Source organism: Adiantum capillus-veneris, chromosome 14, assembly GCF_014529385.1.
Source record: "Adiantum capillus-veneris isolate H3 chromosome 14, ASM1452938v2, whole genome shotgun sequence".
NCBI classification, from domain to species: domain Eukaryota; kingdom Viridiplantae; phylum Streptophyta; class Polypodiopsida; order Polypodiales; family Pteridaceae; genus Adiantum; species Adiantum capillus-veneris.
This window is the reverse complement of record NC_140944.1, coordinates 86,004,286-86,021,736: the sequence shown is the minus strand read 5'-3', so window position 1 is coordinate 86,021,736 and position 17,451 is coordinate 86,004,286. Positions and strand designations below refer to the sequence as shown.

Sequence of the window (17,451 nt, the reverse complement as noted above, 5' to 3'; positions counted from 1 at the left end):
AATTCCCCGAGGGATTCACTTATACTCAAGGGAGATGTCACTTGCGTGCAACCATATGTGAAAAACCCTCTATCTACGGACCCCATGGAACAAGCCCAACCACCTATCTACTAATTCTAAAGAACCCCTTTGCACAATGCTTCTATATTCAACTTGACCCCCTCTGTAATATTTGTTTGAGTTGTAAATATTGTCGTTTTAGGAAATTTTGATAGTTTCTTTGTGGAAATGGGGACTTCTTACCCTACCCAAGGTCACTATGCCTTAGTGCAACATGACCAATGTGGACCCTGTCAATTTGTTTTTGGGGAGTTACAGAAGGATTCATGTTTTCTTGTGCCTGAGTACTTTCCAAGCGCCCGCACATTCTCCACCCTGTATCACAACGAAATGCAACCAATGCTTGCACCAACTTCCACTCCTTGCACTTCCTCACATGTGTTTTTTGCTCATTCTACCCAACACACGTCCATAATCTCCTACCTAAATGCATTATGTGTACCCCAAGCTATGGATCTCTTAAGCCTTTATATTATACCTTTCAAGATTCCACCTTCGTTCTATAGGCATCGTAAGTCCTACTGCCGGTTTAGATGCCCGTGTATTGACAAGAGTTCAAAGTGCCACGCACAATGTAGCTTCTTGCTAGGCTTTCACAAACAAGCAATTGGAGTAGAGTGATAAAGCACAACTTTTATTGCTAATTTCTACGCAAACACATCCAATAGAATAGCTTATGAGGACACACAAGAAGTTTTCTACATCGACACGTGTTAAAGATAAAAAATACAACCAAGTGTCCACACTCCTCCCAATAGCCTCCTTTAGACCTTCACATGGCCAACATCACGAGTTTATAGATCAACTTTGTTTGTCTTGGAGCCTGTTATACCAACACAACTATCTCTACCTTACAAACCAAGACTTCTACTTACAAGAGATCCTATGCATAGATCACACAAAATGAAAGTGATTACACCTAAAGAGCACCAATCAATTGTTGAATCTTGACATGCTTGACTAAGAATTCCATCATTATCATAGAGCTTCCAAAAGAGAAACACACAAACATTTGTCATAGAACTTCCACAATACCTACATGCAAACACTATGTAATAATTGAAAAGAGTTCGAAAAAATACATCCGTCGTTATGTCTTTGTTGAAATATCAACCATAGTCACTTGGAATAAGAAATGGGAATGAGATTGACAAGGCCATCAGAGACAAAATCAACATATTCATTTCACAAGAACGGGGGACTTTGGAAACAAAGTTTCTGATCCGATAGGCCCTGAAGCGGAGTTTCCTTGTAACTATGATATCAACAAGGACACAAGTCAAATCAAAGCATTGATATGTCACTTGACTAGTCCATCAACTGAAAAAGGTTGAAGTGTAGATCTACGAGCATGGAGTGAATGATGGACGGAGTAATCACATTCCCAAATATAGCAGATAAAATTGTAGTAAAGCAACATCCAATACTAAACAAGTTACAATTTTACCTCTGAATTTGTTGTTGCATCCTTATAAACCAAAAGATTTTAGGCCGCTAATAGAATTTATCCCTACATGTTAGACAAAGAGGAATTCATTCTGCATTTAAATTGCTAAACTTGCTCTAGTTTGAATCCGAGAAGAAATCTGCTATCTTTTTTGTTCCCGCTGGTGGAGCAAGGGATACTGGACACATAGGGCCTCTGTGGCTGTCTCCTTGTCACTTGGCCCCCATGCTGACCTGTAACCCTGCAAGACAAAGCGCAAGCATACCTACACCCTAGAGAGAGAGAGAGAGAGAGAGAGAGAGAGAGAGAGGCCTCTTCACCAAGAGCCTCTGCACTCGCTCCGTTTGCTGCTCATGCAACACAGAGACCAAGAGAAAAGGACAGACCCTTCCTTTTAACAACCCAGCACCTCCCTGTCGCTAGCATACCCCCTGATCTTTATTGGGTCTTTTTTTAAACTGAACAGACATACTTGAATCTTCATCATAATACCGCTCTGATATACATTTTCTTGTGGCATAATCTTCTACAAGAAGAGGCTCAAAGCCTTGGATGCCTCCAAACTCCAAACGCTTGCACATACCATGAATTCTAAGTAGAGAACAAAAAACCTTGGCAACTACAAGCTTTGGTGCGGAAGAGGGTCTCCCCTGCTTGAATTATTCGCTTGTCAGGCTGCAAGTGGGCAAGTTGAACATCTAGGGACTCTGGTGCCCTTACCACCTGATCCACACAAGTAGGACTACTTTCTGACAGAGCCCACTAGAGTTGCAGCTCCCATATGTCAAAGCTCAATCCCCATAACAGGCTTGAAAGAACCTCTCTGTCTACTTGAGGCAAGGATTGTCATAAAAACAGGACGTACATGGTGTTTCCACAATGCTCCATGCAACGCAGCCAACAACTTCCTCTAGGTATCAGGGAAAGCACCCTTCTCGAAGTAGAAGAAATCGCCCTACAGCAAACCCAGAATTCAACTTCAATGTGGTTGTGACACCTTTTTTTTAACTCCCTCTTTGATGGTCGAAAGATTCATAGTGGCCGTCACAGAAGAGTTCCCCAAGAGTGATGGCTTCAAATTGAGCATAACATAGTGGCGGTCACAGAAGAGTTCCCCGAGAAGCGATGGCTTCAAATTGAGCATAACATAGAATCGGCAGGGTCGTGATCACCAATGTTTGCGATGTAAACTGGGCATGGCCAATCCTTATCTGAATATAGGAGTGGGGGGAGCACATTAATAGATCCTGTGAGGCAGTTAAAGACAATCACTTTAAATCTGTCATACAATTATCCTCATACATCAAGAGGCCACCTGCGCTTGCCATTGGCAGTTGAAAATCTGGGCGGTTGAAAGAGCATGGAACTCCACGGCAATTTGAGCCGCCAAGGCATGATAGCAATTTCTTATTGCAAAGAGGCAGCAAAGGAAAGGTGTCCTTCTCATGACTGCTGGACACTCTGATGAAACTGGGCATGGCCAATCCTTATCTGGATGTAGGGGTGAGGGGAGCACCTTAATAGATCATGTGAGGCAGTTAAAGACAACCACTTTAAAGCTGTCATACAATTGAAAACAATAATCATCCTCATACACGAGTGCACAAGAGGCCACCTGCACTGGCCATTGTCAGTTGAAAGTCCCCACGATCGAAAGAGCATGGGACTCGGTGGCAATTCAAGCCACCAAGGCATGACAGCAATTTCTTATCCCATAGATGCAACAAAGGCAAGGTGCCCTTCTCATGGCTGCTGGACACTCTGATGAAACTACCAGTCAATGAGTGCATCACAAACCAATATCCCCCCCTCCTTGACATAATCCTCGGGGAACTCGAACTTGTGTAAGGGGCTGCCCCAATACAGAAAGGCATTCCAAGACTTGCAAACAGAAAATTAGCTTGCAAAGCTGCCGTACAGAGAGCTGGCAAATGTGTTCCAGAATGAGATGGAAGGGCAAGTGACTCTGTTCATCATCGTCGTTCCTGCCCAACACCAATCCTACCTACTTCCAGGATGCAGCCTTCCTGCATGCCTTCAAGTAGGAAAAACAAAAACTCATGGGCGTCCTGTTGCTGCCCTGGAACAAATGACCTCGATGGCTCTAGGAGATGGTTCAGGATTTTAACAAGATTTGAATGCTTACATGCTATTTGTTATCACAAAAATGACTCACACACATCAAGAACAATACAAAGGATACAATCAAGTTTCCATGCCAAAAGGCAGGAGACACCTTTCTCCCAGAAGCCACCAATACAACCTTGACATGATTTTCTATTGCACACATCGTACAGAACTCCTCCACTTTACCTGCAACAACAAGCAACCAAAATCAGCCCATGCGTGTATTAACCCAAATCCTAGACCATCTTTTAGACACACTTTCCTAATGCATTATCATTAGCTGTTTGCTGCTCATAAGTTGATGTGTGCACCCCATCACCAAAGTCTTTATTTGACAGAAGCATGTCTTATGTCACTTCTAGCACATCAATACATTAAACTCAATCTTAATTGCACATGCCTTTATACAAAAGCTACAATAACTTCTATATGACAAGCTGAGGAGCACAAGTTTTCTCCCATTGTCTGCTAGTTTAGAAAAAGTAACTACAGCTCTCACAGGCAAGAGCCTTCCCTCCTTTCATTTCAAAATTATAGAGATTTAATGTATCATTATTGGTTCAAAAGCATCAGTGATTTTTGCAGTCCAGTTACTGAATATAAAGCATTGCTGAAGACAACTCACGTAATAAAATCATGCAATATGATTCAAATGAAGAGAGACTCACATGAAAGTTTGTGTTGAGAATCTGAAATTCTGTTGGAAAATGGAACTGTATAAGTTAAGCATTGAAGAACAGAATTCATGTATTGCCCAGATTTGCTAGACCTGAACACTACAAAATACAAGCCCACGATACCAATTAGCAATCTAGAAAAGTCATGAAACTGGAGTTAGAATTTGATTGCAAACAATGCAGGAAACATTTGCCAAAAAGAAGCCTCTGAACCAGTTTGATAAACTTAGAGATGAAGAACGTTTTTTCCAATAGTGCAGTAGAAACAAACAAATTCAATCAGCCAGAGTCGTTGAAAGTTGTATCCATAATAAGCATTATACAATTACTTTGAACAAGAAATGGAACGTCTTACCTCAAACCAGACCAATGAATTTGAACTCAAACGAATTTGAACTCAAACAAATGCACGACGTGCAATTGTCTGTAAACTGTAACAATACAAAATTTGAGAAGTCTATGTATAGAATAAGGATAAAGAGAAAAACCTTGGCATCAATCTCTACCTCCTGTGATTCTTCAATTTCACAGTTAGGGTCGTATAAATCACCCCAACCATCTCCTGCAGATTCAGAGGCTTCTGCCCAGAAACTTCACCCCACCCATCATCGAAAATCTCAGAGGTCGTACCCCAATACTCAGCATTCTCAGAGGCTTTACCCGATTCATACTCACAGGACTCAGTAGAAAAATCACCACCACAATCTCCTGATAAATCTGTATTACCAGCTGATTGAAGGGATGTCAGCATTACCCCAAGTTCCCCTACCACTTACGGGTTGATACCTGCATGATGATGACTGCCCCCATCCTCCTTGCATATGCAATCGGCCATCTATATGAAAACCATTTGCTTGCTGCCCCCGACCGTGTGTTCTATTGCCATCCTCAAAGCTCCAATTAGAACACTCTGTGTGCGAATCCCTGCAAAAGATTGTAAAAGAAGCACATCTTCAAATGACAATGGATCTCCTCTATACACGACAAAGCCTTTCAAAGAAATTTAAAAAGTTGTTGATGCCAGCTTACACGATCGACTTTGACTGCATCGTAACGCTTCAACCACAGTCAAATCAAAGGAAAGACGCGGACCTTGCTCGAGCTTGAAAACACTGCGTTTCTCTGCGCTTGCTCTTTGAAGAAAGAAAGAAGACGATTCTGGTGAACTCTGCGCAGAGAAATATGAAAAGCCTAGCCTCTTTGGTGGATAGGCACAGGGATGCCTCTCTTCCTTGCCCCCTCGACACTGTCTGTTGTGTTTTTTTCTGATGGAGGGGAAAAGGCCGGAATTAGGCATAGGCTACTGCAAGCCATGCATGCTTCACAATGTAGGCATCCTTCACAATGTACTCTCTTGGTTAATGTTGGAACATAGTTGTGTGTGTGTGCGCACGCGTGCACGCCCGCGAGGTTAATGTTGGAACATAGTTGTGTGTTTGTGGGCGCATGTGAGAGAGCTTTGGATGACCGTTGTCTTATGACTGATCGTGGCTCCAATACAAACTATGCAATCCCTCTACATTGTGAAGATGCTTGCAAAATGGAGCCCATCATGTTCAAATGTGAAAATTTCTACAGTCTGCAATTGTGTATGACTCTTTGTAAGTGCATGTGTGTGATAAAGATGTTCTATCTATTCTATACTCAAAGTAATCATTAGAGTTGCCCAAAGAGGGACCACATTTAGCACAAGAATTTGCCATGGTCCACTTTTACGTGCTTGGTTGTGGACGTTGCAAATATGTCTTGTCGTAACTCCATCACAAATTGTCGTAAGCCCGATCTACTATATCGGCTATGCGAAGGCATGTAGACACACATCAATTGTGTTTACCACAAGGGAAATTGGGCTGATGATGGCTAGCGTCTATAACATGAGCTTATCTGCATTGTAGAGGAGGGTGTTGGTCTCTAGATGATTGGGTGCAAAGCCATTAATATTGGAGTGCAAGGGGGAAATCTGGTGGATGAGTCGTAGACATGAAAGATGAGAGCAGCACATGGTGAAAAAATGTGTGTATGATGTTTTGGGGGGGGGGGGAGATATGTAGCCAAAGATTTACACCAAATGCAATTTTCTTAATAGATCATCAGTGGTGTAAACCAGACAAAAGGAAGGGATAGGGTTTAAATAGCAAAGCTGAGGAATGAGTTTCCATTCCCAAAAAGGGTACACAATTTAAGAGAGATAGAGACTCTTTTGGGAGGAAGAATTTTTATGCGATCTAGGGGTTGGTGGTGTCTTAAAGAGAGGATTTTGATACAATCAAGGATGTACCCTTCAATAAAGATGGAGGAAAAACATGTGTAAAGGGGAACTGAAGAAAGAAAAGATAGGAGTACTCCAACACAAAGAGAGCCTCTAGGACTTTTATTACAAAAAATAGATAAAGGAGAAAGGGTGTCCATGGAAGTGTGGCAATACCTCATCCAAGAGAAGTCGAGGAGGATGCCTGGTTACCACTGTCTAAAAGGTGTTGAAAAAAGAAAGGTTGTCCATGGAAAGGAATTTGCTTAGGTTGGCTGAGTTCAAATGACCGGTTTGGGAAGATGTGAAAGTTTGAGATTAATGAATATCCATTTGAAGAGGTTTTTATTGATGGAACATGCTAAGTTGAACTGGCGTCTTTGGGGTGAAAAGGGTACTTTGAGGCGCGGGGGGGGGGGGGGGGGGGGGGGGGGGGGGGGGGGGGGGGGGGGGGGGGGGGGGGGGGGGGGGGGGGGGGGGGGGGGGGGGGGGGGGGGGGGGGGGGGGGGGGGAAGAAGGTGTTAGATTTCTTTTTAAGAAGCAATGATCTAGAATTGTAAGAAATATAGAGAAAACATGCCATCAAGAGAGGGGAGGGATGTCCTTTTTCTCTTAGTCAAGTTGCTAATGAAGATGAACCTTGAATGTGAACTCTCTAATGATGTATCTTATAAGCTCAAAAAGGATAAGGCAATTCTTTGATGAGTGGGGTGCCAAGATTGCCCCCCCCCCCCGATAGATATAAACAATAAGTGGGGTTTACCCCTATTATATATGCTTATGGTACCCCTATTAAAAACCCCTCTTCCTTACACTCTCGTGTTACCATATGGAGCCACATGGTGACTAAGGAACCACTTCTGTTGATAACTAGATGTACCCTCAATGTGTTTTAGTTTGACTTTTCAAACTATTGCCTGATCAGTCTGCATTCTGGCTACTCATCCAATTCTGACCCATCCAAAGCTATTGTAAATCAACCCTTGACTTGCTCCAAATCAGCCCTTATCTATGACCAGCTTGATGCAAATTTTGATGTGTGGCCTGATAAAAAACTTTCCCAAAACCACCCCCCCCCCCCCCCCCCCCCCCCCCCCCCCCCCCCCCCCCCCCCCCCCCCTTCCACATTAATATGATACCCCCTCCCTTATTTTTAAGCTTGGGAGATAAATTATTGGGGCTTGCCCCTAACTTATACGCTTATGTAACTTGTAAAAAAAAACCCCTCCCCTGCACTTACGTGGTGCGGTAAGTTTTCCATGGTGAATCCCCCAGGGTTCACAGGGGTGACTACTGGATGCAGAGGTTGTGGTTCTAACATTGGAGGTGGTAATGGTGTCATTTTCACAACATTTTGGGACCTGGGGACCATGTGGTGTGATGGTTCATCAAGAGGTGGGGCACACATCAAGGTACGCACTCAAGGTGTGTCCGTCCATGCCAAAGATGGTCTATTTTCTATCGCACATTTAAACACTATGCAATCTTTGGCTTGATGACCATACCTCCCACATGCATTCATATTCTCGTAAAATTTTACTATGAACAAAGGGCATTCAATGGTACTATATGGACCAAATAAAACTGAGCACCATTGTTGCTCCCTTCTCGGATACATATGATTGTTTTGTGGAGCACGATTATCTTTTAGGGTTTCTTGAATCGCCTTGGTGAGCTCATCCGAATTCATCTTAGATATTTTTTTCTCTTTGACAATTGATTTTATGGTCATTGGCTCATGCCCAATTGCTTGCGAGCTATAAAATTTTGGCTCAATAGACACTCTTTCTCATGCAATCATTAAATTGTCTTCCAATTGGATTGCATTGGAGGTGACTGCTTCTGAAGTAGTGATACCTCTAATGACTAGACCATTATAGATATCCTCATGTCACGGTTACCCAATGAATCTATTGAGAGATTGTTTATTGTTGAAATGCTCATTTGGATTACAACAAGAGTTCAAATTCTTTAAGCGACAAATAAAATCCCTCACCGACTCACCCTCCTCCCGTTGGGCTTTCTAAAGTTGAAAGGCTACACCAAAAGCACTCCCTCTTGTATGTACTCTTTCAAGAACAATCTCCTAAGAGTGAGATAGTGCATGCACTGGTCATTTCTTAGGGTTCTATACCAATCCTCTGCCTTTCCACTTAGATTCAAGCTTAAAGCCTTGCACTTATATAGTTCATTGTGCTTTTCCAAGGAATCACACACATATTCAAATACCTCAATATTCTTTCTAACATCTCCGTCTCTACTAAAGTTTTGTGTGAGCTTAGCTACTTGTACTGCTTTGATTCTAGGCTCTCTATCAGGTGTGCTACACATATTTTCAACAATAAATTGATCTCGATAGCTTGAGCAAATGTTGCCAAGTCACCCAAGTGAGCGGGTATAGTGAGTAGCAATGCTCCCAAGATTGCATGTGGAATAGGGATTGGCATTGGGTTTGGAATACGGACTATCCTTGGGTCCTAGTCTTGGTACAGCATTGTGCCATGTATCGAGGCTCATATGTGTGGGCATAGGCCTAGCAGATGTGGGATGTGACATGCTTGGGGGTGCACTATGTAATCACGTTAATGTATAACGTGAGTTCGAAAGGAGGGGTTTTAAAAATCAAAAAAATTAGGCAATTTAACAGAGATACATTAAAATAAGGGGTTTTTATATTCAATTTTGGAAAAAAATCCTAAAATAAGGGGTCATTTTATTCATTCAGACATGTTAAAAGAGGGATTTTTTTAATACCCCACGAACGCACGTTATATAGGGGGGTACTAAACGGTGAACCTCTCGAGGTGACATGTTAATTCTAGTTGGTAGGACTCCACTAGAATAAGGGCTCGGATAGGATGGTCATGGAGCATAAGCTATTGAAACAATTTGAGGTGTAGGAGCTACATGAACATAAGGAAAAATATGTACATATGATTGATACACACTTGTAGGTAATGTGTAGGCACTCTACTACTCGATAGCAGTGCTTTACTAACAAATGAGGTCCATGGTGTATTTTTGGTCGTGCTCATCATTGGGGCGAGCATGGTCGCCATTGCGTCATCAAGAGAAAGATGATTTAAATTTGGAAATGTAAAACTAGTGCTTGTGGGCTCAGTCTGTACTGAGACTCCTAGTGAAACAACATATGAAGGATCCATTGAGCTCATTGAGGGAGTCTCCATTTGTGATAAGGTCCGTTGTTTGGCCTTCCCTGTATCAAAGAATCTCATGAGACCCATTCAGTGAAGGCATGTCAATCCCTTTATTTGGTCTCTCTAACTCGATAACCCTACGAATGATTTTGCAAACCCTTTGTTGTTGCTCCTCTACACTAGGAGCACCAATGTGGATTGTAGGACATCTAACCAACCCACGTGGTAGGTGTGACTCGTGTATAGGTTGGTTGAGGTCTCCGTTTGTAGTTCATCCTCTCAATTTTCATTTAGAAATTCTTCATCTAAGGTGTTAGGGGTGTCCTTCAAAGTAGATGCAATGTGGATCCCTATGTTCTGACCCTTAGTGGTTGCTAATTGAGAGTACCTGATTACTTGACTGGCATGAATATTGTCATAGGGGCCTTCTCCTTTAGTTCTCTCCATTGATCTGCCTTGTGTAAGCTTTCAATTTCCTTTTTCCTAGCTCCAAGGATATAGAGCTCAACCTCTTTCAATTTGGCAAGACTCCTACCATCAAGTAATATAACTTCAGAGGGAAATAGCTCTAAAGGTCTAGGGAGTGCAGTGGATGAAATATTAACATGGGCACTCCCAAGGAAAGAGGGGTCTACATAAGATGAATTTACCACCCCACCCCCTTCATTCACTTCGCTAGCCGCATGCTTGGAGCAAGTGTCTCTACTAAAGGTCTCTTTTAAGCGGCTAGACATGCTAGACATGCTAGACCCGGGCCGTGGACCCAAGGCATGCATGTCTTGACTCAAACTCCCAGGGTTTTGTATAGGATATCCCTCCATGATATCATAGTCGGAGGAAGAGTCACTAGATGTGAAGCCGACAAGCTCGGCCCATAACTCAATACAATAATAATAACAAGAATGAACAAAGATAACAAGGCATGATGTCGATGGGAAAGGACGAAGGAAAATAGATCCAAGAAGAGATCAGATAAGGGAGGAAGATGTGATTGTATTAAGGAACTCTTATAATTGTTTGGTGAAATGGAACCTAGCAGGAAAGGCTAGGAACCTAAATGGGCTATTCCGCAATTTTCCTCATCAGCCGCACATTTGCTCCACACCTTGGATTAACTATCAAAGGAGCTTTAGGTAGATTAACTTATAAGTATTTCTCAAACATCATAAAGAAAAATAAGTATTGGAAATTGTGTAAGGGTGCTACCTCCACACAAGCTCCACATGCGATGGAGGAGACATGATACATGAGTCTTGAGACGAGGATAGGGATATGCCTAAAAAATATATGTGATTACTTGAAAGATAACTAGATAAATTCAATAATTCCAAAGAAAAAAGAAAGTAAAATATTCTAAAAAGAAAGAAGGTGGAAATGATCTGATAAATGCACACTTCCAAGGGTATGCAATAGTTTGCATGCTGCTTTGAAATATTAAAATGTATTATTTTTTGATTGACTTGATTGGAATTTTGTTTTCCTAGTATCATCCTAAAAAATATATGTGATTACTTGAAAGATAACTAGATAACTTCAATAATTTCAAAGAAAAAAGAAAGTAAAATATTCTAAAAAGAAAAAAGGTGGAAATGATATGATAAATGCACACTTGTATGCAATAGTTTGCATGCTGCTTTGAAATATTAAAATGTATTATTCTTTGATTGACTTGATTGGAATTTTGTTTTCCTAGTATCATAGTACTACCTTGGGAATGTATATTTACCAAACAATTTGTTGGGAGGGTGGATTCCGAAGCCAAGGAACTGGGTAGAATGATATTGGTCCTCTTTTGAAGTGAGATCAATCAGAACAACCTTGTCTTTATCTGCTAGGTGATATCCCTAGTCTATTGATGACCTATTAGTTCCTTTTGAGTCTAACCCCCTTGATCCTTGTTTCTTTGATTCTATTATTGATTTCTTGGATTCTAATCCCCCTTGATCGCGGTTTTCTGGATACTATTCTTGCTTACCAAATTGTTTGCTATAACCCTTTTCTTCTCCTTGTGTAGTGCCAATCTGGTTGTCTCCAATCACCGACCCTAGAGTTGGAGGATATGGAGGGTTTTTTTCATCATCATCATAACTTCTATCAAATTTCCCCTCTCTAGTTCCATGTCTTTTTCTTGTTGATCATCTTCATCCTCATCCACATCATGGGTAAGATCCTCTATTAGAGTCTAATAGTGGTAGTGTAGATTTTATTCTTCCTTCTAGGTTCTTCTTGATGGTGCTTACCAAGTTTTTTAAATTTTCATAATCCAAAGTAATATTCCCCTCCTAATCAAAAATATTTACCAAGGACTCGTAGAAGTATTTATCCAAAATAGCATGCATTAAAAATATAGGTGCATGTTTAAGATTGTTAAATGCTTCCATCCTTTGATCCAACTGCATCTTTTGAGCATTGCTATCCTTGTTCAACTTCCACTTATTTGCACTAAGAGTGGATTTTTGGAATTTCAGTAGTTCCACTTGTTGTAATAAGAAAAAAGAAATATTTTACTCCCACTTGTTAAAATACGAAATAGCCTACTTTAGAACTATATGTGCATCTTGAAGATTTTTAAGGGTTGCCATCTTATGATCAAAATGAATCTTTTGAGAATTGGTATCTTGGGTTAGCTTCCACTTAAGTGCACTAAGATTGGAGTTTTGGACTTTGAGTAGTTCCACTTGTTGTATTACAAAGGTAATAAAGAGATTTGGATTCCTAAGTCTTTAAATGCTCGTAGTCAAAAGCCAGATTCCAAAAGCCAATAGAGGCCTACAACAACATAAAAGAGAACAGGCCTAATTGGAGAATCAAACAAACAATGGAGTCTTCATGGACAAAGAAGGACAATCCAACCGACATAGGTGCAAATTCAAAGGTGATAATATAGGTATGGAAAAAGAAACCATCAATGCCAACTTGGTCCTTCAATAATCCAATTTTTCAGGATTCAAGATTACTTTTACCAGAAGAAATATTTTTAGTAAGCACGAGAGTGTAAAAAACCCTCTTTAGCATATTCAGAGACGAGTTGGTGAGCCACAAAATGAGCAAATCATTAGTCCCAAATCTTTAACTCTTATTAAACTTTGTGCTAAGATCCGTAGCTATTAGGCTTGGATGAGTTGAGCATATCTAAGCTCTCTTGCTCATGTTGGATGAGATGAACATAAGAGTTAAAGTCTATTAACTTAATCTTGGTGGAGTGACGTAGAGTCCAACACTCACACACAGTGCACAATAAGATGAGAATACATATTCTTGACATGAAAACCCTTCTTAAAGGGGTGCCAGCTTGTAAATCCACAAAATATGCTTTTATAGTAGCTACACCTTATTTTTGAAGAACCCCTCATTCTTTGCACAACATATTGTTTTCAATGCATTTTTTTGTATGCATCTAGGATATTCCATCATTGGATAGATGCATTAGGCACACTTTTTTGCTTCCATGTATGCACCTTAAGTGGACTACAACAAGAAAACCAAATTTCCATCATGCTACCCTCATATTTTTTGCCCTCTTATTTATATATTCATCAACAAATAGTCCCTTCAGTACTTTATTAATATTTCCCATGCTAATATGTGCTCCAATAATACACATATCCCAAAAACACTTTTTTTCCACTGGGTTTTTTCCCTATGGTCATACTGGCATTAGACCCTAATTTAGATCCTCAGTATTTCTCTTGTACATACTCATAATAATAAAGAGCAAACCTCACCATAATGCTTCTACAAAGGACAATGCAACATCATCTCTCACATCAAAGACAAGTTTGGACATTAAAGATGCTACACCAGAATGGAACTCATCAACAAATTCATCAACAAATAAAAGCATTTTAGCCCCTTGATAACCAATCAACAACCTTCCAGCCTCCAACAGACACTTCTTAATAGTGCCCCAGGATAGGCATTAAAATCTAAAGGGGGGAATGTTAACTGAGAGTTGTACATTTTTCACATTTTCCCAAAATGGCCATGGATTATAAATTTCCAATTTAATACAAGCCATTGTAATAAATATAAAGTGTTACAGGTTCAATGAGAGTTCCAAGTTATAAAGAACATGTCAACTAATGTACCTAGGTTGCAAATATAGTAAATGGTGGAGTCCTAAAGGCCTTGGCTGCCCAGATATTGTACATTTTAAAACCATATGGCTAAGATTAAAAAACCAACTTTTGTAAGAGTTTTGTAAGTTTTTGGATAATAAGTGCTACAACAATTTTGCAGAGAACTGTGTACTCTCCTCTTGTCTTCTCAAGCTTGTAAATCCCTCACGGAGTGTCCGTTTGAAGTGTCGTTTGCTTCATCACGCTCACATGAAATCTCTTTGTGACATTTTCTTCTCTCACAATAAAACTATGCTTTTTGCAACTAAATCCCTTCTAAATCTCCTCATAACTCAAGATTTACATAACAAAACTATACTTTTTGCATAGGAGGGGTGTTGGGAATCATTGTTAAGCTCTAGGGTGCATTCAAGATTGAAAATGGATAGGTAAAATCTGCCCTGTAGATAATAAGCACAATCTTGGAAAGTGATCAAGATTTGAGGGCATGGGCATGTGTCTTTAGATGTTTCCTACCCATCTTGTAAGTTTCATATGGTTTGGATTTTGTTTGCTTAGTGAATTGATTAGATTTTCTTGCGATATCAGGTTAGCATTTACTGTCTTGCACGCAGTTGAGTGTGTTATGAGTAAGAAGGATTGATTGTGTTTTCTAGGAGCCTGATAATCTCCAAAGTCTCCATGCACTAGTCGAGTCAACTCGCTCCCACGGTATGCCATGTATGCATGTGGTTCTTAATGTCACTACAATAAGATAACAAGGCTTGGCATTTGGGGAGCCCCACAGAGTCTAGCAGATTATGACAAATGGATGTAGTGTGAATCTAGTTGGTTCCTCTTGCTTTGATCCTTAAAAAAATCTCAACCATTTCTTTTAGTTGAGGTTCAGAGGCTACTTTGTTGGAGAGCTCTTTTTGGGGGATCTTAGACCCTTCAACACACAGTTGGAGTTACTCATTGGTGTACTACGGAGTAGGGGTCAAACTTGGGAACATGGAATACAAGTAGGGATCAAACTTGGGAACATGGGATATGAGTAGTTGGTAATAGCCCTCACCTTAAGGGAACGCATCGATGGCTATGCTCGATCATGCTCAAGAAAAAGCATCAATGACTTTGAACCAAGGGTGAATTAGAGAGCTCCCGCTAGTTGACCCTTGAAAGTTTGAGATCAATTTAGTTTGTAGACTTTGAATTGAAAGGTCTATCTGATAAGACAATATTTCACAGGTTTAAGAGATTTGTGTAGGGAAAAAGAGAATATTTTCACTCCCTTGAGTTGGCATTGAAGAGCAGGAGGAGTCTTGTCTTGGTGTTAGCCTCAAGCGGCAGAGATGTCAAGAATCTTTGTGTATCCATTTGGAATTGGTGTAGTCGACGATCCCTGGCACGACGCTGACAAGTAATATTAGAACATAGAAGCTTCCCTAACAAAACACTCTCTCTGAATCAAAACGGTAAATCTATACTACAACCATAATAGACCTACATAAAACAAAAGGTGACCTAATAGATCTAGCTTATTGCACACAAATCTGTGCAAAAAAAAGCAAAAAACTAGCAGCACAACTATGACTGGATCTTGACACATAGTTCCTCCCTAGGAACGACACCAAAAATGTCATATCACATGGGACTTGTTGTGGGTCCATTGTGAGCCATTGAGGTTTTAAACACACAACCTATATGCAAGTAAGCTCACGGACGCAGGCAAGTGCGTCACTCACCTCTTTGAAGCTACTGATTGAGGAAACGCATGCCCCCATGAAGAGGGAGCTTGCCATCGCTACTCAACCACCTTGCCGTGTTGATAGTGCACCTCACTCGTGGTCACTCACCTCTTTGAAGCTACTGATTGAGGAAACGCATGCCCCCATGAAGAGGGAGCTTGCCGTCGCTACTCAACCACCTTGCCGTGTTGATAGTGCACCTCACTCGTGGTCACTCACATAGACATGCCCCCATGAAGAGGGAGCTTGTCGTCACTACTCAACCACCTTGCCGTTGTTGTAGTGCACCTCACTCATGGTCACTCACATAGACACACTCGCTCATGCTCACACACAACAAGTGATCACGCGGGAGATAAGGAGAGCAAAGCAAAACCATACATTTGAGAATGAGCATTGTACTAAATCTAGTGTGTGCCTATCATTAGCGATCAACCAACAACTACCCATGTGGAGCCAACTAGCTCAGCCCATAACTCGATACAAATAAGGAGAAAGATGTGATTTATTTAAGGAGGTCTTATAATTGCTAGGTAAAAAGGAACCTAGCAAGAAAGGCTAGGAACCGAAATGGGCTATCTTGTAATTGTCCTCATCAGCTGCACCACTTCTTGGATTAACTATCAAAGGAGCTTAAGGTAGATTATTTTTATAAGTCTTTCTCAAACAAGATGAAGATTTTTTTTTGGAAATTTTGTACTCCACACAAGCTCCACATGCGAGGGAGGAGACTGGATACATGAGTTGTGGGACGAGGATAGGGATATGCCTAAAAAATATATGTGTGTGCTTGAAAAATAACTAGATAACTTTTATAATACTAAAGAAAAAAGAAAGTAAAATATTCTAAAAACAAATAAGGTGGGAACAACCTAATATGTGCGCACTTGCAAGGGTATGCAGTAATTTGCATGCTCCTTTCAAATATTGAAATGTACTATTCTTTGATTGACTTGATTGGAATTTTGTTTTCCTATTATTATAGTACTACTTTGGGAATGTGCATTTACCAAACAGTTTGGTGGGAGGGTGGATTCCGAACGGTTTATTGTTGGCCAAAAAGTTCATCCAAATTTTTATGTTGTGTATTAGTTTAAGAACAGGAAAAGGTATTTTGATTTACGGAGTGGGGATAAAACTTGGGAACATGCAATACAAGTAGAGATCAAACTTGGGAACATGGAATATGAGTAGGGATTTTGATTTACGGAGTAAGGATTGAGGGCCGTTTTTCAAATTTTGCTCCACCTCTCTCTTGGTATGCACTTGATGCATGAAAATCACAAAAAAACCTATGTATTTATTTTGTACATAGCTATGGTTTTGACAGACTTGGATCTCGGATCAAGGAGAGGTATGAACAAACCTATGAAAAGAAAAAATCACTAGATGTTGATTCTACCCGACGCTCACTACTTGACGGTCACTACAGGTGAAGAGTAAAAGTCAATACTGAAAGGGAGGAGAATCTTATGCATTACTAAGTTGGAGTCAACAAAATATTATCAAATTCAAGCATGATTCACTTGTGGATACGAGGCTTGCACATGAAGTCAAGAGGAGATCACATGGAAGACTTTTGGAAGTAAAAAGACGGACACATATTTTTGTGGGATTTTTCTCTATTTTTTTCATTCCGATTTGGAAAATGTTTTCAACAACAAAGTTGTAGGCGTTGAGCTGATCTTTCAGCCCCTATTTTTTTTATAGTTTTTGGAGCTACTTTTTGGGATATATGGCCAAAATGGTGGAGCTTATCTGTCCACATGGGAAGAAGTCATGATTAACCAACACCACACACACAGTTTCTTATAGGTTTCTCTCCATTATTGTTGTATTTTCTCTTATTTTATCAAGATTCTCTTGGACTCAAACTATGGAAGGTGGCATGGAGACAAAGCTCACCATGATGAAGACGATTAGGA

The 17,451-nt window shown here is 40.6% G+C and overlaps 1 protein-coding gene across 1 annotated transcript; it reads right to left on the bottom strand.

Moving 5' to 3' along the window:
* Positions 1 to 1,221: 1,221 nt before the first annotated feature.
* Positions 1,222 to 5,853, bottom strand: LOC147442713 (uncharacterized). The gene is made up of 9 exons (XM_086528793.1): positions 5,341 to 5,853; positions 5,038 to 5,235; positions 4,800 to 4,902; positions 4,404 to 4,410; positions 4,303 to 4,347; positions 3,711 to 3,820; positions 3,517 to 3,611; positions 3,103 to 3,268; positions 1,222 to 3,023 (listed from the first exon to the last, which is right to left on the bottom strand). The coding sequence occupies exons 1-9, from the start codon at positions 5,358 to 5,360 to the stop codon at positions 2,811 to 2,813; spliced, it is 957 nt and encodes a 318-aa protein (XP_086384919.1). The 5' UTR covers positions 5,361 to 5,853; the 3' UTR covers positions 1,222 to 2,810.
* Positions 5,854 to 17,451: the final 11,598 nt, after the last annotated feature.

Coding starts and splice junctions, on each gene's coding strand:
- LOC147442713 (XM_086528793.1), bottom strand. CDS start 5,360: ATGCAGTCAAAGTCGATCGT. Junction 3,269..3,516: donor AGGAAGGCTGCATCCTGGAA/GTAGGTAGGATT, acceptor TAGTTTCATCAG/AGTGTCCAGCAGCCATGAGA. Junction 3,024..3,102: donor GTGGCCTCTTGTGCACTCGT/GTATGAGGATGA, acceptor TGATCTATTAAG/GTGCTCCCCTCACCCCTACA.